Genomic DNA, 20,595 nt, shown 5'->3' on the forward strand with positions numbered 1-20,595 from the left:
ACACTCCCTGCTGATGGTCTGGGGTCTAGCAAAATGTTTTCCAGGGAGCCTAGCTATGATAGAGGACTGCAGCCTGGCTATATACAACTAAATAGTGCCTTTAAGAGGATTTTGAGAGTCTCTAAAAAAGTAAATAAATAAAATAATATCTACACATGAATGCTGTTATTAATTAGATGTTGATTATGATGATCATATATTAATAACTAGTGATTATTTATTATTGCTGAGAGAAAAACAAATGGAAATTGAATCTGGACAAACTAATGATGCTAGATTATCTATTTTAAAACAATATTGCGTGCTGGTGATTGAGCAACATTTTAACTTTCAATACCATAGAGCAAAAGAGCTGGAGCTGTCACAGAGGAAACTTTTTGAAACAATTGACCAATTGAATGCAAAGGTGCACCTGGTTGAAAATGCAAATCTGCGTGTTAAAGGGAAGCTCCAAGACATGCAGGGGGAACTGAGAGATTTGGTAAGTGGAACATTGCTTAATATGAGGTGAGCTATGTTATCTTTATGCTGGTGACTAGCAAATAAATCATCACACTGTCTCCTCTTCATCCATCAGTGTATCTCAACCTGACTTTCTGATATCTCCTGGATGACTTGTCATTTTAAGCAGAGCATAAGCAAAGCAAAGTTCCTTGTCTTCCTTCCCAAACCTTCTTAGTTTCCCCACTTTTCTTTTACTGCTGGCAATACTACCACGGGATGTGGACAACATTGAGAGGGTCCAGAGGAGGGCCACCCGCATGATCCGGGCACAGCAGGGCAGACCCTACAATGACAGGCTATGGGACCTGAACCTGTTTAGCCTTCACAAGAGAAGGCTGAGGGGGGACCTGGTGACCGTCTATAAACTCACTAGGGGGGACCAGAAGGGTTTGTGGGAGACCTTGTTTCCCCTAGCGCCCCCCCGAGATAACAAGGAATAACGGCCACAAGTTGTTGGAGAGTAGGTTTAGATTAGACATCCGTAAGAACTACTTCACAGTTAGGGCAGCTAGGATCTGGAACCAACTTCCAAGGGAAGTGGTGCTGGCTCCTACCCTGGGGGTCTTTAAGAAGCGGCTTGATGCCTACCTGGCTGGGGTCATTTGAGCCCAGTTTTCTTCCTGCCCAGGCAGGGGATCGGACTTGAAGATCTACAAGGTCCCTTCTGACCCGACTTCTATGATTCGATGATTCTATGATCTTGGCCTCGTTATTTCTGATTCCTTCCTCTGCACTTTCTTTGATCATAGGATCAAAATCGTGGAAATATAGGTCTGGAAAGGAACCAGGGAGATAAGTTTGGTTGAACTGGCTTTTCCCAGTTTGTCCAAGTACAGTTTCTCAAAGCACAGTGCCCGTAACTGGACACAGTGCTCCAGGTGAGGCTTCTCCATTTCTGATTAGAGTGGAAAAATCACTTTGTGACTTCCAGACAAGGTTCTTTGGGTAAATCTGATATCTTTTATTAGTCCAACTAAAATAGTTGGAAAAATTCTTCTTTGCAAGCTTTCAGGTAGAAACACCTTTCTTCAGGCAGAGGGAGCATCTGCAGTTGTTTTGTGATCTCCTGGATGAGATGGAAGCCAGAATGCAGGTCAGTGAAAATGCAAATGCCTAGCAGTGAGGGTCAGAGGGGGTGAGAAACAATGAGCGAGAGGTGGGAAGGGGGGAAAGGGGAATGGTGATCTGCTGATGCAATGTAGCTGGTAAGTTGTAGAGAAGTTACCTGGGGTATCACAAGTTAGGCAGGTTATAATGTGTCATAAAGACAATGTCTATATTTAGACCATGATTTTTTGTATCCAGTAAATTGATGAAGTGAAGCTCTTAGGCTTATCTGCGAAAGGTGTTTTGTAAATTCCCTTTGAGGATTAGAACTGAGAGGTTGGAAAGAGAGAGTGATTATCTTGTGAGAAATGTACACTCACAGGTAATTGGGTATTTTTGTCTTTCATAGATTTTTGATGTGCGTTCATTCTGGTATGCTGTTGTTCTTTTGTTTCTCTACATATTTTCCATCAGGGCTTTTTGTGCACTGGATGAGATATTCTGGTAGTTATTCTGGGAGTGGTGGAGATATGCTGACATGCTTTACATTTCTTGTCATTGCAAAGTCTGGATCCATTCAGCGTGTTTTAGGCTGTAGGAAGTTTGCTTCTGGTAATGAGATTCGTGAGGTTCAGTGCTTGTTTAAAGGTTAACATGGGTGGTTCTGGGAACATCTCTTTAAGAATTAGGTCATCTTCTAGTATGGGTTACAATTGTTTAAGGATTTTCTGTATAGGTTCCAGGGAGGGATGCTATGTCATAACTAGTGGTGTGTGATTCATGGGGATTTTCTTTTTGTACTGCAGCAGTTCTTCATAGTTTCATAGTAGCTAGGGTCAGGAGGGACCTGAACAGATCATCTAGCCTGACCCCCTGCCACAGGCAGGAATGAATGCTGGGTTCACAAGACCCCAGACAGGTGATCATCCAACCTTTTTTTGAATTTGCCCAAGGTAGGGGCAAGGACCACTTCCCTGGGAAGTTGGTTCCAGATTTCTTGGTGTGTTTTAGAGCAGGGGTCAGCAATGTTTTTGGGCAGTGCCAGGAACACCCACAACTTCAACTTGTAAGATGTTGGCATGCCAGAGGCAGATGGCGAGGGAGCCACAAAGAGCCTGATTCTTGTTGTGGCCATACAGCCCTTCCCACTTCGACACCATCCACCAAGAGGCACACATGCCAAGCAAAATGTCTTTGAGTGTCACACTTTGGCCCCCATGCTGGGGGTTGCCCACCCCTGGTTCAGAGCTATTGCTAGTTCTGTGTGGATATGTAAGTTGGTCCATGGGTTTCTTGTATATGGTGGTGTGTATTTTACCATCCTGGATAGTGATCATAGTGTCTAAAAGGGAAATGTTGGTTCTGGAGTATTCAAGTGAGAGTTTGATGGAGGGGTGATGATTATTGAATTTCTGGTGGAAATCAATCGGAGACTGCAGGTTTTCAGTCCAAATGATGATGTCATCTATATATTTAAAGTATAGCATGGTGCAGTTCTTGAGGAATTGTTCTTCCAGGTGGGCCATAAGAAGGTTGGTATATTGTGGGGACATTTTGGTGCTCATAGCTGTGCTCATTATCTGGAGGAAGTGTTGGTTATTGAAAGTAAAGTTGTGTGTGAGGATGAAGTATGTAAGTTCAGCAATATCTTTAGGTCTGTATTCTGAGTTGTAATCTTGCTTTGTAGATATGTAAGGCAGGCTTGGATGCCATCCTGGTGTGGGATGTTGGTATATAAGCTGGTAATGTCCTTGGTGGCTATGAGGGTGTTGCTAGGAAGGTGGTTTATATTTTTAAGTTTTTGTAGAAAGTTGTTGTGTCTTGGGCAAAACTTGGTCTTTGGGTGACAAGAAGTTTTAAGATGGATTTGATGAAACCTGATATTTCCTCAGTTAGGGTTCCATGGGTGAATAGGTCTCCCTGGGTTCCCTTGTTTGTGTATTTTAGGGAGCATGTAAGAAATCCCTGGATTGGGTAGTGGAGGGGTCAAGTTCTATAGTTTTTCTTGAAGTTCAGATGGAAATAATTTGATGGTATTTGTGATTTTTAAGGTGAAAAGAGGAGTTGGATCTTCCTCTAGTTTTTTTGTAGTAGGTGGTGTCAGAGAGTTTTGTCTGTTGGCTTCTTTTATGTAGTCTTCACAGTTAAGGATAACTATAGCCCCTCCTTTATCTCCTGGTTTTATTACTATTTGGTAGTTGGCTCTTAGAGATTCTATGGCCCTTCTCTCTGAGAGGAGGTTGTTACTGTGGCATGTGTTGATTATTTCATTGTTCATTCTTTCCCTGAAGCAGTCAGTATAGTGGTCAAAGTTTGAATCTTGTCCCCTGTGAAGTGTCCAATTTGATTTTTGGGGGGTTTTGGGGGGGGAGGGGAGGGGGGGTTGTTTTTGTTTCTTTGGGGGTTGATCTTTTCTTTGATGTTGTCACTGGATGAAATGTTGACTTCCATGCACTGCTGCTGTGAAAGCAGTCCAGGTCCTGGACACGCATTCATTTTATAGTGCTACAAAATTCCCCAGGACAAAAATATAGTGCTTTGGTGGCACATACATGTTCAGAGCCACCTGGCTGGAGCACTTCAAAGTCACCCCCAGGGCACACACTCCAACCAACAGGTGATAGTGGGCTGCTACTTTGCTCCCCTACTCCCTAGGGAACCCTGTCACTGAGACCAGGCACTGGTTGTCTGCCTTCTCCTCTGCCTTGCTGATGACTTGAAAATTTGCCCAACTCCCCTTCTCTGGCAGGGCAGAGGGCAGGCTTTGACAGCTGCTGTTATTAGTTCCAGGAGCAGCATCTCTTCTCACCGCTTGCCACTCCCATGGGAGCAGCATCCCTAGTCCCTCTGCTGGCAGTGGAGTCCCCAGCAGAGCTGCAGCTTTCCCCAGGGCAGCAGAGGCTCTGTGACGGCTTGCTGCAGTGGACTGGGAGAGCAGAGCAAGTGTTGTTGAATGCTGAGAGGACCAAAAGACCCCCTGTAGAGCTGTAAGAGTCCACATCTTACATGTGGTGCTACAAAATGAAGCACTGCAGAGAAATTCCTGCCTTAAAACAGGAACATTTTTGGGGCAAATCCACCATTTTTGTAGTGCTACACACTTCATGAATGCATGTCTATGCATCCTAAATTGTCAGCTCCACAGACAGGCGTTTTGGAGTGTTAAAAACTGTCCTTAGCCAGATGCTGTTCCAGGTGTTACTGTAAGCACATGAAGAAATTATATTTATTATGATATGTGTTTTAAAGTGCTTAATAAGACATTTTATTTTTTTTTCTCATGGTATCTATGATATTCAGCACTTTATTTCATAGTTCTCCATTTTTAAAAATCTGTGTCTCCTTTAAAAGTCTATGGAGTAAGAATGAAAATTCTTGGAGTAAATGATACATTTTTGTATACATTCAACTGATCTGACATAGTGTAATTTATGGTATTACCACTTTTATTGATAATTTTCCTTTAGAAATATAGAGGAGGGGGCTACCAATGATTAAAACATAAGCATTTTAGCTTGAGGCTCAGTAATTTGATGCAGTGCCTGTCATCTCAGTATAAGTGATAATATTTCCATTTTTTCAGTAGTTTTCAATAAATATTTTAAAGCTAAATGGAAAATATTATATATCCAATCAATTCCTCTTCTTCCCCAGCAGGTTTTTCAATCCTAGGAGCCAGAGCCTGCCTGACGTTGCATGATTTTCAAGCCCATGTTTCATCCCATTTCTTTTACTTTGTCCCTAAGCCCCACTGAAATCAATAGATTTGGAGTATAAAAGGAATAAACTGAAGGGGTAGTTGAAGAGATACTGTGAATGCCTCAGGCAGACTTTCTTTATGCTTCATTTCTGCTGAAAAAGTCCCAAGTTTTCTGCCGCAGTGTTTATAGCCTTCAGTTGGCAGAGTAGTCAATAAATCAGGAAATGTTCCTCTTTCTTTCTCTCTTTCATCTGACACATTTGGACTTTGTATGATCACCCACAGATTCATATAAAGTATAATCTGGTCAGCTCAAGAATAACCACATCAATTTCCACACAAAAGTCCTCCCTGAAACTGATTTAGAAAGCTGTTAATTTTACTTTCTTCATATCCTCCCTTTTCCAAGGAAGCTATAAAAATATGCTAATGAATGAAGACTATAGTGAAGAGCAATTGGATATGCTTTAGATCTTCATATGCTGTTTTTGATATGTGATTGTTTCCTCATGTGTGACTTGCCATTTAGGATTTTAAGCAGTTTGAAGCAGCACCTCATATAATGGGACTTATATCTTAGATGAGACCTCTGGGCACTACTAAGCTTATAGATATTAGCTCAGTGGTTTTCAATCTTTTTAAACTGTGGGCACTCAAGGAAAATGCCAGCTCTTAGCTCTTGCTCATTTCTTGAATACAGGAAAATAATAGAACAATTCTTCTGTTGCAAAAAACTCAGAAAGACTGCCACAGGTCAGAATGTTTTTGACACTATGGGGGATTCCTGTTTGAAATCTCTGTGTTTGTCTTATGAATCATATATTAGTGTTTGCACACCTAGAAGTCCTAATATTGCACAATACCTCATTGCACACTTAGAAGGATCTCATGGTTAAGAATCATTGTATTAGATAATAATAATCAAGGTAAGTGATTATTCCCCCTCTATTCAGCACTGGTGAAGCCACATCTGGAGTACTCTGTTCAGTTTTACCTGCCCCCCCACTTCAGAAAGAATGTGGAGAAATTAGAAAGAGTCTGGCAGAGGGCAATGAAAATGGTTTGGGGGCTGGGGCACATGACTTATGAGGAGAGGCTGAGAGAACTGGGCTTATTTAGTCTAGAGAAGAGAAGACTGAGAGGGGATTTAATAGCAGCCTTCAACTACCTGAAGGGGGGTTCAAAATAGGATGGCGCTGGACTGTTCTCAGTGCCGGCAGATAACAGAATAAGAATCAATGGTCTTAAGTTTTAGCAAGGGAAGTTTAGTTTAGATATTAGGAAAAACCTTCTCACTAGGAGGGTAGTAAAACACTGGGACAAGTTACATAGAGAGGTTGTGGAATCTCTATCCTTGGAGGTTTTTAAGACCTGGCTAGACAAAGCTTTGGCTGGGATGACCTAGGTGGGGGATGGTCCTACTTCAAACATGGGGTTGGACTAGATGACCTCCTGAGGTCCCTTCCAACCCTAATTTTCTATGGTTCTATGATAAGAATGTTTCATCAATAGTAATCAAATATATGACTTTTAATCCATAAAGGCATTATGATTAATGCATATTAGTTCTATAATATGTGGACCTAAAATTTTAAATATAGAAGCAGGCATGTTTTTAAGTAAGATGTTTTAGTGGTGGCTGAAGAAACAAGGTACCAGGTGAAATCCTGCTCTGACCCCCATATTATGGAATTTGACTGACTTTTGAGAAGGTTTTGTTCAAATTATTCCAGGACTTTGACCAAATGGTGATTCGGAAGACAGAGGCAAAACTGTCACTTAATTAAGAAAATTACTTGGAAAATAGGTTCTGAATAAGAGCTTAATCTTGTTAATCACTGAAATTGGCAGGTTCAAAACCAAGAGAATGCAGAAAAGAAACAAAAAGAAAAGTTGCGTCGACTGCAAGACCAGCTGAAAATCAAAAAGGATGAAGTAAAGAGCCAGTCAGAGTATTTTGAGCACTTCAAACAAAAGCAGAAGCAGCAGGCAGCAATGTTGAGAGAACGGGTATTTTACCTTCAGGGTCATGTATCTAGTCTGAGAAAGGAAGTTCTGGACCTCAATGCCACGCTGGCTCTTCTCACCACTGAACTGGAAGAGAGAACCTTTCAATATCTCCAAAGGAAGCAGGAAACCACATTACCTGGAACTCAGGGCTCTCTGCACTTTGATATGGATGTAACCAAAATGCAAACTCTCCTTGAAGATGCTGAATGTTACATAAAAAGCCACCTTCAGACATTGCAGCAAAACCTGACAATGTTAGTGGAAAGAGAAGAAAGCAACAGCAGAGAACAAGCAGACCTACTAACCAAGCTCCAGCGCTCTCAGGACGCTGAAGACTTCCTTCTGAGGAAATTAGAGGAATCGTGCCATAATGTTTACGAGCTGAAGTTGTCTGAAGTCAAGCTTCAGGAACAAATTGAGGAACTTATGGAGGAAAACAAGACTTTAAAGGATGAACTAGGAGTCAGGTTACAAAAAGAAGCAGGAAAGGAGTTACTGCCTGCAGGTATAGAAAATGGAGGAAATGCTGTCAGTGTGAATCTGGTAAGTGAATGGAATATTGAATGTAATTAACTTTTATACCCATCTATATTCTAATTAGAGAAGGGAATGGAATGGAGATCCAGAGGTTTGAGGTTTCTCATGTATTGCTCTTTTATTACCAGAGCTGCGTTTAGAACTAGTTAGGCTCTGATTCAAAGCCCATTGAAATCAGCTGGAAAAGTCTGACTTCAGTGGCTTTTGAACAAGCCCATCCAATTCTTTACATACCTCACGTGTATTGCAAACAGTAGAACTATGAAAAAGCAGGAGAGAATTTTCACCTAGTACTTGAGTCACAACCACAAGGTACTTTACCATCTCATCTCATAATGCCAAGGTAGTGATTTGTGGGCTCTCTGTTATCCAGGGTGGGGAAAGGTCAGATTCCCTCCCCTCCACCCCCACCCACCATCCTGTTTACTGCATAAGCTACTCCTTTTTGGGGAAGCAATAAAGTGTGCCTTATTGCTTGCTTCTCCTCAACTGCCAAGGGCTGGTGAGGTGAATGGTTACCACTGCACGGCCAGTCTGTCTATTGATCACTGCTGCAACAGTTGGGCTTAAAGGTTTATTTTACGTTACTTGTTGGCTTGAGTCATTATAAGGAAAGAATAAAATCAGAGAGAGAGTTGACTGCTAGTGTCACTACCTAGGGGCATTGTGAAAGGAATTAAAGGAACACAGACATGGAAAATGCAATGTATTATGGAGACAGCCATCGAATTAAAGTTGGTAGAGAGAGGAGGACTTTCTCTGAACCTGGGATAGCCTCTGTTAGAAAACTGCTTCAGGGCAAAGCATCTTTGTAAAGCTGCTAGGGTCCAAGCTTCTGTTCTCTGCTGCTCTGGCCATAAAATGTAAAGTTGCCCAAGAAACAGAACCAGGAAGCCTTTCCTTTTGTCCAGCTTTTGTGTAAGCCATATGCTGCTAAGTGTGAAAGGAGGATTTGATGGGCATTTTTGTTGCCTTTTCTCTGGGGTGACAGCCCAGGGTGCCTTTTGTAATTCACAGCTGGAAACCATTTTCTTATCAAGAAATAAAAAGTACTCAATCTTCATCTACTTTTGAAGAACCACCTTTGCAGGGCATCCTTGGGAGAAAATTAACTTACTTGTCGGACGACTGCAGATTTAATGAATTAATCTCATTATAGGTTCCCATATTCAGCTATTAAATTTCAAAAGAAAAGTATTACTTTTCAGCATGTAGTAAAATGGGGGCTTATTTGAAGCAATTGAATTTGTTGACCTCATTCTAAGTCTTCATCTAATCTTTTTTCTGTATTTCAAAAGCTCTAGTGAGCCCAGTATTAATACAGGGGCCAAATCCTACTTCCTTACACCAATACTACCTTCAAAGTCTGATATTTTTCCAGTGTTGAAGTCAGTGGGAGTTTTGCCTGACAAAGGCTGGCCTACTGTTGCATATCTTATTACTTTGGTATAATCAAAGTGGCTTTTAATGATAAGGCTGGTAGTTAAAGAAAAGAATGAAATGTACTTTTGTTGGAGACGACATGTATGTCATACTGGCAAGGAACCAGGTGGACTTGTTGCTTTGTCTCAGTGCATGCACTTTTGGGTACCATGAAGTCCTGGGGAGACAAGGATAGCCAATTACTACAGGCTGACATGACATGTGCAAAATTTAAGCTCACAGAGAGTATCCAAAGAAGTAACGTACTTGTTTCAGTGCTCAGCTGTACTAGACTTACCATATTTCCAGTTTCAAAAAAGAGGACCTCTGTATGGGGGAGGGGATATATGATTGCAGCAAGGCAGTTATATGCCCGTGTCCTGCCCCTGCCCTTCATTCCTAAGCCATAGCCCCCTGTCCCTGCTGCTGCCCTTCACCCCCAACCTTCAGCCCTCCTGTCCCTGCTGGTACCCCTCAATCTGGACCTGCATCCCCCGGCACTGCCTGTGCCCCATGCTCCCAGCCACAGCCCCCTGTGCCCCTCACTCCCAAGCCACAGCTTGCCCACCCTGCCAGTGCCCCTCACTCCTTGCCTGCTTCCCTGCCCTGCTGCAGCCCCAGTGCCAGCAGGCGCCCATCACAGGCTGATCCACAGACACAGACGTACGTGTGCTTACTTGCCTGCAGCTACTGGAGTGCGTGCAGAGGCACATGATTACTCGGCCTCCAATCACCTTCCCCTGCTCCCACTAGCCCCAAGCAGCTTCTTGCTGGGCTAAGCCAGGAAGTGCTGGGAAAGCAGAGGCAAAGCAAAATCCCAGGATATTTGAGGACATTTTGAAAAAAATTGCCCAGACAGAGATGGGAGGACTCAAAAAGAGGACATGTCTGGGGGAAACCTGTACATATAGTAACCCTAGGCTGTACCTTCAGTCAGTATGATGGTAATTTAACCTATACCATTATAATTTAAATGCCTTGTAGTCTTCAGATACTGCAATGATAAACTCTTTTACAAGGACCTTTTTAGAAAGGCAGCTAGAATAGTACTTTACGCTAAGGAACTACTTTAAATTATTGAGCAGATACTTTTAGGAAATTGGTGGATCACCTGTAGCCTGCACTTCTTGCAACACATCTGAAAACTCATATTGTTCTATAAAAAATGAGCAAATAAAAATCCTTTCAGCCAACAACTTACATTTGAATTCCTTTATCTGGTTCTGAGGAGTAGAAGAATTATGTTCCACAGACAGCCAGAATCACAGATGACAACTTCCATAGGCTGGCTGAGACAACATTGATCCTACCAAACTATATTTGAATAGGTCAGTATAAGTGAAAGAAAAGGAATCAGTTAGTAAGGTCTGATGGTCAATATTGCCCCAAACTCACATAAGTTTTAATGTCTAAGGCATCTTTAATATAGTGGGTTTCCAACGTATTATCATGGAGGATCTAATCTGCTGCCCTTGAGAATCTCTTTTCTCCTTTCTGTACCCCTAAACAGGAAGGGCACTTACATGTGAACTAGATGCATATACACACAAGGGTATGCATATATGAACTCATATGTGCACATACTTTCTGTACATATTGTTGAAGTATTGAAATTGGTTGTGTTGCTCTGGGGGTGGTGGAAGGAGAAATAGCAAGGGCAGATCTCAGGGTGAATGGAAAGGGTTGCAATGGCAGTCACATCCCCATTCCATTTTTCAGCATGGTAAACTCTCCCACCCCTTAGGTAGCAGGGGACACCTTGATGGCTGCGCAGAGACCCAGCACAGGAAGGGGGAAGCCACCTACCATCATTGTCCCCAACCAAACCCAGCACCTGCCACAGCTGTTCCCCAAAGCTGGAGCTGCTGGGCCAGCAGGAGAAACCTGGGGGAGCTGGGCAGGGAGCAGGTACAGCCCACTGCCACCCCTGGTTTCCCACTGACTGGAGGTTTCTCCTGTTCCAGCTGGGGGCTGTGGGTTGTGCTAGGACAGCAGGGGACACCTTGTGGGGGTGGGCAGAGAACAGGTATAGGAAAGGGAGACCAACTTACATCTTTGTTGCTCCTTGCCAAGCCCGCCGCCACAGTTCTGGGGTCAGCCAGGATCAGTGGTGTCCTGGGGCCTCCTGCTGCCTTGGGGGTCCCAAGCAGGCCTTGCCCCCATCCCACCCATGATCTGGGTGCATGCCACATTCCTCTTTACCATATTTTAGATCATCCTATGAGGAGTTGCTTTTTGTTGGTTTCCCCAGTAGCACCAGGAACAGTTCTGATGTAATCCAGGAGCTGAAGGAGACACTGGCATTAACTTCATTGCTGAGCAGCTTCTCATGTTTCCCTATAGAGGATGGTGGATACCTCTGAAAGTTTGTTCACCAGCAAATGAGAGCAGGTGCCTCAGAGAGCTGTGGATGGGCAATCATCTGGTTTTGCCTGAGCATAACAAAGAGCTTCGTGTGTGATGACTCCTTTTTCTCCACAACAAATCAGAGCATCACAGGAAAGAGGGAAAAAGGGGAAGCTGAGAACCCATGACCCCCTCACAACTCCCTTTTTTCTGCTGTTGAGCAGCTTGAAGCAATGCCCATAAGCCAAATAGGAATGGCCAGAGCTCAGAACACTCCAAGCCATTCCCTTTCTCAGTTTAAAAGCAACCCAAACCTTCAGGCTTGACTACAGACAGTCAAAAAACCTGAAGCTGAATTGATTCAGTCTTTGCAGGTTAGCCTAAACTTCACAGATTAAACTTAAACAGAAGTGAACAGACATTTTACCTTTGATTCAGGAAATGCAGCCACATAGCTACAGTGGATCAGTCCAGAAGCCGGAGGGCGCTACAGCACAGCTCTCTGGCACATAGCCAGCATGGGCCTTGTGTTCGCTTCCTCTTCCTGCTGCCCCTGAGGTTTCTGGGATTTGCAGTCCAAAATCAGAGCACCAGGACTCTGCAGGGTTGCTCACCACTTCCTCTTCTTGTTTCCAGGTGCTTCTGGGATTTGTAGTCCACAGTTGCAGCCAGCAGTAAGTTTGAGTGGGGGAAGGGGTGTTTAACCCCCTCTCCCCCTGCAGACTGGGCTGCATCCCCTCATCCCTTCCTGTTAGCCAGCCCTCACTGCTCCAGCTAGGGAGCAGATGGGTGGGGTAGCTGCTCTCTGGAGCAGGAAGCACAGCACAGCACAGGGCTGCAAAGCATGCTGGGTTGCTGGGGGACTATGATTTAACTTGAACCAGCAAGGGGTCTGGGACAGACATTTCATAAACCATTTTGACCCAAATCATTTAAATCTGATACTACATTCAACCAGGTTTATCTTAAAGCAGTTTAAGCCATTTTGAAACTGGCTTATATGCACTGAACTTCTGTTCTGTTACAGGTTTAAACCAGTTTCTGTTCACTTAAACTGGTTTATGTGTAACTTCTCTCACTAGCCCTGATCTCCAGAGAGCAAGCCAGAGGCTGCCTCTGTGCTTACTATGGCATTCTTTCTGATTCAGCCAGAGACTTTGTGGAAGTTTTCCTTTCCCCTGTATCAGTGGAAAGTGAGAAGAAAATAGCAGATCATTTTTCCCTTAAATGTTGTGGGCTGCAATTCATTGACCTTTCTAGAATCATATTGTCATTCTAGTGATATAGTTAGAACCAGTAAATTGTAGAAAGGTTGAGCAAAGTGCCCCAGGTGACATGGGAAGTCTGTAGCAAAGGCATGACTATGGAGTACCATTTCATTAGTACCACCCAGTCCTTTAATCACAAAATAGTTCTTCTGCCTATGCTAATAGTTTATTTAACAACTTGGAGGGCGACTAATATATAACTTTATATTGTAGATATGTCTTAAATTCTAGTTAGCAAACCATTGACAGAATCCAGTGAGCACAGTCTGTCTAAATACAGTAATGTTACCTTCATGCAGTATATTTCTTTCTGTTTGATGAAAGGCTGTAGCCCTTAAATGGGCATTCTTAGATGGGGAAAAGGTTCTTGATCACTTCTGTTAATATTGATGCTATTTGTATGTAAAATCAACAGCAAAACTTATAACGTACTATACTGGTTTTTATATTGCTTTCTCCCTTCATGAAATACTAACTAGAACTATTCTAGCATGAAGCAATGCTTTGGGATACTCAGGCATTGAAGTGTATAAGAAAAGGAGGAGGGAGCCCTCCAGTGGTGTATTACAAAAGTGGAAAATTTTAACTTGTCTTTCAATTAAATTCATTTTAAAAAAATTCCCAGATTGTATTTCACTGGCATTCCACTATTGAAGCCAAAGTGCTGGCAAAATTCACTGATTAATTACTGGTAATTAACTGTAGACTGAGAAACAGTATGAAATATAAAAGAGGGTATTTTAAAGTTTATAACTTTCCAGACAGTGCATGGAAAATTATTTATACATCGTTTAATACATTTCATGGGTGATTTCACCATTCTTCAGTCAGAAGGGAAGGAAGTATGCACAATCACAAATATCATAACTTTGTGAGATATCCACCACAGTAAAGCCATCAGTAAATACTATGTCATTCAAATTGTAAGCATCCATGAAAGCTTGTATAGTTGCTATCACTTCCTCGTACAATATTACCAAATCTAGTTAGTATTTTGAGTATGCTCCTGTAGAGAGACCTACCTTGGCAAAGGTATCTAGGCAGAGGAAACTCGTTGAAGAATTTGAGTTCTTGTGAACTACACTCAAATATGGGTTTTACATATTTAGAAGGGTTAGTGCACCGATGGTCTGGCTTTGCTATGCTCACAGAAGTGAGGAGTAGTAATGCAGATATGCATTTTTTTAATGCATAACACAATTATGTTTGTCCTGTAACTTTCTGAGCTTGGTGAATAGTTTCTGTATTAAGTAATTTTTTGGAGGCCAATTCACAAAAGTGCCAGAGAAGGTGCTGCTGCTGCCCCTTTACACACATAACTCAATGATGTGTGAAAAGCTGTATCATTTCATCCTCTTTCTGAAAGGATTCAAATCCATATCTCCCACTACCTGGAAGAGTGTTCTATTATTAACAGAGGGCATTTTTAGATAGGGCAGTGGGCTCAATCACTCCTGTTAGTATTGTTGCTATTTGTAAAAACGCCTGGTGTCACATGGAGAGACTGAGAATGGCTTGCCCTAAAATATACCGTAGCTTGATGGTAAGAAGAATCAAAAGAAAGAAGACCCAGTCCATACTCTTCTGACTTAGGGCAGAGATTTGAGCCATGGTCTCCTGCTTCTCAAGAAACTGCCCTGAACACCAGGGCAGTCTTCTTTTGAGATGGGTTTCTCACATCATGTATAAACGCTTTCAACTCAGAAATCTTGGATAAGACCCTTCCTTCTCTTGTAGATTTGTGACTCTAGCCCTTCTTTTCTTTAGCAGATCACATAGGGCAGCATTCAGCAACATATTTTAGTGGCATGCCAGAATGACCCACCTTGGGTATGAAGCAGGCCAGCATTGGGACCCAGACACCATCACTGCCACTTCTGACCCCCTCCCTTTCCTTCCATGCTCAGTGGCGTCTCCCCTCCTTTCCATTCCTCCCTCCTTGTATCATGTATCTAGACGTAGGAAGGGGAGACCCACCCATCACTGCCCGAAGCTGCTCCTGCCTTGTTCCAGCCAGCGCTGCAGAGAACTGTGGCTGGGGGAGTAGAGCTTAGTTGGGGACAGTAGCAGTGGGCAGTTTCCTCCTCTCCACTTGGTCCCCCCCCAAGTGTTGTTCCCCACCAGTCCAAGAGTAGGTACAGAGAGGGGAAAATGACATGCTGCTGCCACTGTTCCTGGCCCAGTCCTCCTCCCCCATGAGCTACTCCCTGCAATCCTGGCTGAACCATGGAAGGAGCAGCTAAGACAGTGGTAGTCATTGGGTCTCCCCTTCCTGAACCCAGAGATGCAAGTAGAGAGGGCAAGGGGGAATAATGGGAGGTACCCCTGAGTACAGAGGGGAAGGAAGAGGGTACTGAGATTGGATGCGGGGGGGATTCTTACCTGATTTAGGGACTTAAAAAAAGTTGCAGCTGCTACTCGCATGGCATGGTCTGCCTGCCCGGGTGGGAGGGGGTAGAGGCACAACCACCCCTGCAGCACTGCTTGTTTCTCCCATGTCCCCCTTTTCAAAGTCCTGGATCTGCCTATGGCTTTAACTTCTGCTAGGTTCCCTGAGGTTTAACCCATCTCCTCACATTAGAGGTTTTTGCATAATTCTTTTCAGTAATCTGTAAAATATATATCGGGGATAGGCAACACCCAGCACATGTGCCAATTAGTGGCATGCAGAGACATTTTCCCTGGCATGCCAGGAGGTGTGTGAGGAAATTGTTTAAAACAAACAAACAAAAATTGAAGTTGCTGCTCCAGGTCCCGGTGCTATAGCAGGCACCAGGGGCAGAGTCAGGGGAACACAGACACTGTTTGCGTTTGGCTGACCCTGCCCCTTGTCCCCAGGCTGCATCTGCCAGCCTGGCCCAGTCCCTGGAGGGGAGCCGTGGGTGGGCTGGGCCAGACCCTGGCAGGTGCTGCACAGGGCCACAGTGCTGGAGGCTCCCAGCAAGTGGGTGAGCCCAGGGCTCAGGCAGACAGATGTCCCATCCCATCTGGGCAGGGACAGCACTGGGGCACCAGTGCTGGGGCCAAGCACTCGGGGCAGAGTCCAGGCAGCACAGGGAGAAGCAGGTGTAGGAGGAGGTGCCATGGGCAGCCCAGCTCAGCTAGCCCCTTGGGAAGGCAGGTGCTGGGTGGGAAGCAGGGGCTGCCCCAGGGCTCTGTGGGCTCAGGCTGCAGCTGGCAGGTGGGCAGGAGCACCTGAGGTAGGGCATGGCCTGGCCCACACAGATCCATAGGGATAAGGTGTAGCCACCCTACCTGCTTAGGGAATGCCACCTGGCTGAGGCAAGATGCTGGGCTCAGGGGACTCCCAGCTCCAGGCTCAACCTCCTTATGCATTGGGTGCTGCATGGGTGGGTTAGAGCTGCCTCCAGTGCAAGGGCCCAGCTGCTGTAGGAGCCCCCTGGGGTCTGGGAGCAGCCACCACCTGTGGTGCTTGTGGCTGAGCTGGTCTGGAGCCTGGAGTGAAACGGCCCTGCACGGCCCCAGCCCTAGCCCCAGCCCTGGCCCCAGCCCTGGCCCATGGACCAGAACTGCAGGTCCGCAAGTCTGGGGCCTGGGCAGGCCAGGCCAGCTGCAGCAGCTGTTCCCAGGGCCTGGGGGGCTCTCATGGCCAGGCCCTTGCACTGGGGGTGGGTTTGCCCCACTCACATTGTGCCTGGTGCACAGGGAGGCCGAGCCCGGAGCAGGAATTTTTTAAATAACAGGGTAAAGAGAATTGCATAGGTATTACAAACAGTTGTAATTTAATTATGCCTTTCTTTGTTGTCCTCTCTTTTGTTTTTCCCATTAAGAGTGGAGACCTCTTTCAGGATAAACTACTAAATCTGAAGTGGGAGACAGTCTTGGATCCATCCAGAAACAAAGCTACTCAAACTTCATCTTTACCACAACATGACAAGGAGTCTGGTAAAATAGTAGGAACTCTGCTTTATTTCATACATAAAAGTAGTTCAAAGAAGGGTATTTTTTAACTAGTAGGTTTATACTTTTTAAGGGGTTAGATATTACAGTTAGAGACCATGCATTTCCTGAGCTGTGGTCATATTATGGTTCATAAAAGGATTAGATTTCAGTAGAATTTAGAGATGAGGAAAACCTCGCAGAAGCTGGAGAGATGATTGGTAGGCCTCTGGCACACCTTATAATTAAAATATGATTAATGTGTTAATGGAGCAATACATTATAACTTGCCACATGTTCAAGCAATTTATTATGTAGTAGCATGCTTCAGAAATGATGATTGAGACAGAAGAATGTTACTTGTTACGTGAAGAATATTCTTGCAGCTCATTTGTATTGTGCTTTAATTCAATTCTGTGGCACATTATGCATAGGGTGATTAGTGTTTGGCCAGGTCCTCCAGTGTCCCAGGGTGGACCGCTCTCCCTCTTTCCTCCCCCACTCCCCCCCAACTACTTTCAACAGGACTCTGAGTCATGCTGAATTCTGCTGCCCCAGGGGGTCTCAACCAGAGATGTCATGACTCGCTACCTCTTCTCCTTTTCCCCAAGCACCTTTTGCTTCTTTAAGGTGTCATTTAGCACTTCTTTCCTAAGAGAGCTGTAGAGTGCAAACAAATACTCACCATGACCTGCTTTACTTGCACACAGTAGAAATGTCTTGGAGAGAGAAGAAAAAGCACATACACAAAAGCAGCTCCTTAGGTATCCCAGGAGAGTTTGAGCCCTGCCACTCCTTGTGCATGGGTTTGTCTGGCTCTGTGTTTGAGATGGGAGAGTAGCCTCTTCACCCAGAGGTTCTCATTAGCAGCACAGCTGAAGAAGATGGTGGTGGAGGGGGAAATGATAGCTTCTGCCACCAGCTCCTCTTGCTGGCGAGTGCTGGCAGAGCTATTTCCCAGGGTGCTTTTTTTTCCCTCTGGGTCCCTTGTCCTGTGACTGTGCTACTGGCAGAATTGTCTGTCAGAAGAGACATATAATGAAGTTCTGCCACTTGGAGTGCTCAGCACTGACCTAACTGTTCCTGCTGGAACCAAAAAAAGTTTTACAGCTGATTTTCAGCATTAGCAACTGTAGGCTAATGCTGAGCATTTCTGAAGATCCCATCAATGACTTCTTGATACCATCTGTAAAATGTGGATGACTGAACCTCCATTTGGGGAGTACTTTGGAATCTGCAGCTATATAAGAATGTTTTAGTATATTTTTATTAACACGCACACAGCATGCTTGCGGTAGAGAGGCTGGTTCTGCATGTGCACTGGTTAAAATCATGTTCGTTGTTATACTGCATGGCATTAGTCTGTATTCTCTTGCATGACAGAGAGCACCTCAGAACACAGCTATGGTCAGCTTAATAACATAGAGAGATTGCCAGATGAATTTTTAATACTGTTTTTGAAATGTGGCTGCAGTGCCTTGTCACCGATTATAGAAGAATTCAGTCTACTTGATGCTGGGAAGGTGAGAGGAAGTATTTTCTATTTTTGCTGTTTTCACAAGTACAGCTTGTCTGTGAATGACATGATAAATAAAGAGCAGAATGAGTAAATTGAGAAACTAGTTATAAAAGTGTATCTTCCAGAATGGAAGAGATTAAGATAAAGGCAATGATCTGCTAAGAAAAATGCCTGGTTGTTTGGTATTTTCACCTTAGAAACAGTGTATTCCATGCATGGATGACATAGGTTTTATGCCAGCAAAATAAAAAATAATCATGAAGGTCTGACTCTTAGATCTCTGCTGTGGATGCCAATGATCAGGGATCCTGGTTTTCAATTTCTCATTGAAAAATGTGGATTTTCTCCAGGAAACCACGGGTTTCCCCTTGCAGAGTTCCAGCCTGCAAGGAGCTGCTTGGGGCTGGGGGGAGCAGGAGGAGGACAATCAGAGGCGAGGGGTGCCATGTGCGTGTGAACACATGCATGTGCCTGTCAATACAGCTATGCAGTGTGGTGGAGAGCTGCTCCTGCAGCTCCCTGTAGGTAAGTCTATGGGAGGAAGGGCATAGGCAATGCATAGGGAGGCACAGTGGGAGGCACAACTTGTGGGGAGATTGTGTTCAACTGTTACCTAATCAAGGAAAAGCACAGATTTTGGATTTTTTTTAATCAGAGAATTTCAGATTTTTAACAAGAGCCAGGATCCCTATTACTAATCCATTTTGTATTCAGTGTGAAAGCCTGGCCCTAGTGAAGTCAGTTTGCCACTGAATTCATGGGAGTCCCCCTCTCAATGAGAGTGAAAATTCCTTTCGAGGTTCATGTGCAAAATAGGCAAAAGACAGAAACAGTGTTTATACAAGTACAGGTTTTTGCATTATGTTCTTGCAATGATGTCTTTATCTGTAGGAAACAAAAAGATATTTGAATTAACCCTTAGCTGCTGGTTTTCATACCAGCTTTATAGTTGCCAATTCATATATTTGATATCGACTCCTGCTATTAAGTGCAAAAAGCAGTTTCAGAACTTAGAGGCTGATCACATCTTCACATCACATCCTTATACTCACAATGTGCTCCCATGCCATCAATCCCTATATGCACAGTGCTAATATTATATGGAACATATGGCCCAGAGGGATATATGAAATACATTTTATTTTAATTTACCAGTCTCTTGCTTTCAGAAATATATGAATAATGAAACTAATCCAAACATTATGAAATTGGTTCTTGGATAAGAATTATTTACTGTTTAGTAAATAATCATTATCATTTAAATAATAAATAACATTATTTAAGTAAGATTAACTTGGTGTTAGTAAACAGGTGTTTTCCACTCACCCTACTCAGTTTAAGGTGATCCCTTTCATTATATTTATTTCAACCAAAAGAAAAAAAAAATAAAGCCCTGACTGAAGGTTGCTTGAGCAAGCTTCATTTGGCTTTTTTGTGTACACACATTTTGGTTCAGTCTTTAATTAAATATCATAAACTAATTTCTCACAGGATCCCTCTCTCACAGTAGGCATTGCATGCATTTAGTGAGCAGCCATATAATATTTTTTTCTCCTTATTTTTCAGTTTGTGGCTCTAGGCCTTATTTTCTACACATTGCTCTGAAGCCAAAATTACTAATTTCTTAATGGCTCTTCTGTGGCAGTCATTATCGCTGTATCTGTCTCTCAAAATGCAGTGTTTTATGTTTATGAAAATGTGTGAGATGGGGAGGTAGGCAGTGATTTTTATCACTGATGTTTTACTGATTGGAAATTAGGATACAAGAAGACTGAAGTAAACATGTTGTGATAGGCGTAAGGGACTTACCTATCAAGAAGTCTGTGGCAATCTGAAAAAATAGAAAGTCAGGAGGTATCATTGATAATTATAACATGGGCGTAATCTGATTACATATAGAGGCTTAGAGGATATGGACCATGTTTAGTTACTATATGCCCAGTCTGGACAGCACTAGGAAATGTGAGAGAATAAAGAGCGTATTTGGTGCTTTTAGAATCCTCCCAGGTTTCACCTGCTTTGGGCTTTTGAAACGTATCTCACTGCTGGTCCTGGAGAGCAAAGACTGAGTTTTCCTGAAGCTCTTTTTCAGAGAATATATATGGACACATGTGCAGATCTAATATTTAAAAAAAGTGGGTTGCAGATGGTCTGGCACATCATCACATGTAACAAAACAAACTTTTTTCAACTTAAAAAGAAGCTAGGAGCTATATTAATATACTAGTGGCCTTGACTACATTATTCAGCTTGGGATTAAAGCAAAAACGAATGTGACTTTATTGGAATATGCATTAATTTTCTGTATTGTACAGAATTTATAAAAACACAACAAACTAAAT

The 20,595-nt window shown here is 43.4% G+C and overlaps 1 protein-coding gene across 1 annotated transcript in view; it reads left to right on the forward strand.

Moving 5' to 3' along the window:
* LOC109280672 (golgin subfamily A member 4) overlaps positions 1 to 20,595 on the forward strand; it is a 170,699-nt gene that overhangs the window by 45,735 nt on the left and 104,369 nt on the right. Inside the window, exons 6-9 of the mRNA XM_059721155.1 lie at positions 343 to 481; positions 7,103 to 7,804; positions 16,626 to 16,740; positions 18,118 to 18,257. Coding sequence (XP_059577138.1) covers positions 343 to 481; positions 7,103 to 7,804; positions 16,626 to 16,740; positions 18,118 to 18,257 — 1,096 coding nt within the window. The remainder of the gene's footprint in view (positions 1 to 342; positions 482 to 7,102; positions 7,805 to 16,625; positions 16,741 to 18,117; positions 18,258 to 20,595) is intronic.

The sequence above is a fragment of the Alligator mississippiensis genome, chromosome 2 (assembly GCF_030867095.1).
Source record: "Alligator mississippiensis isolate rAllMis1 chromosome 2, rAllMis1, whole genome shotgun sequence".
NCBI lineage: Eukaryota > Metazoa > Chordata > Crocodylia > Alligatoridae > Alligator > Alligator mississippiensis.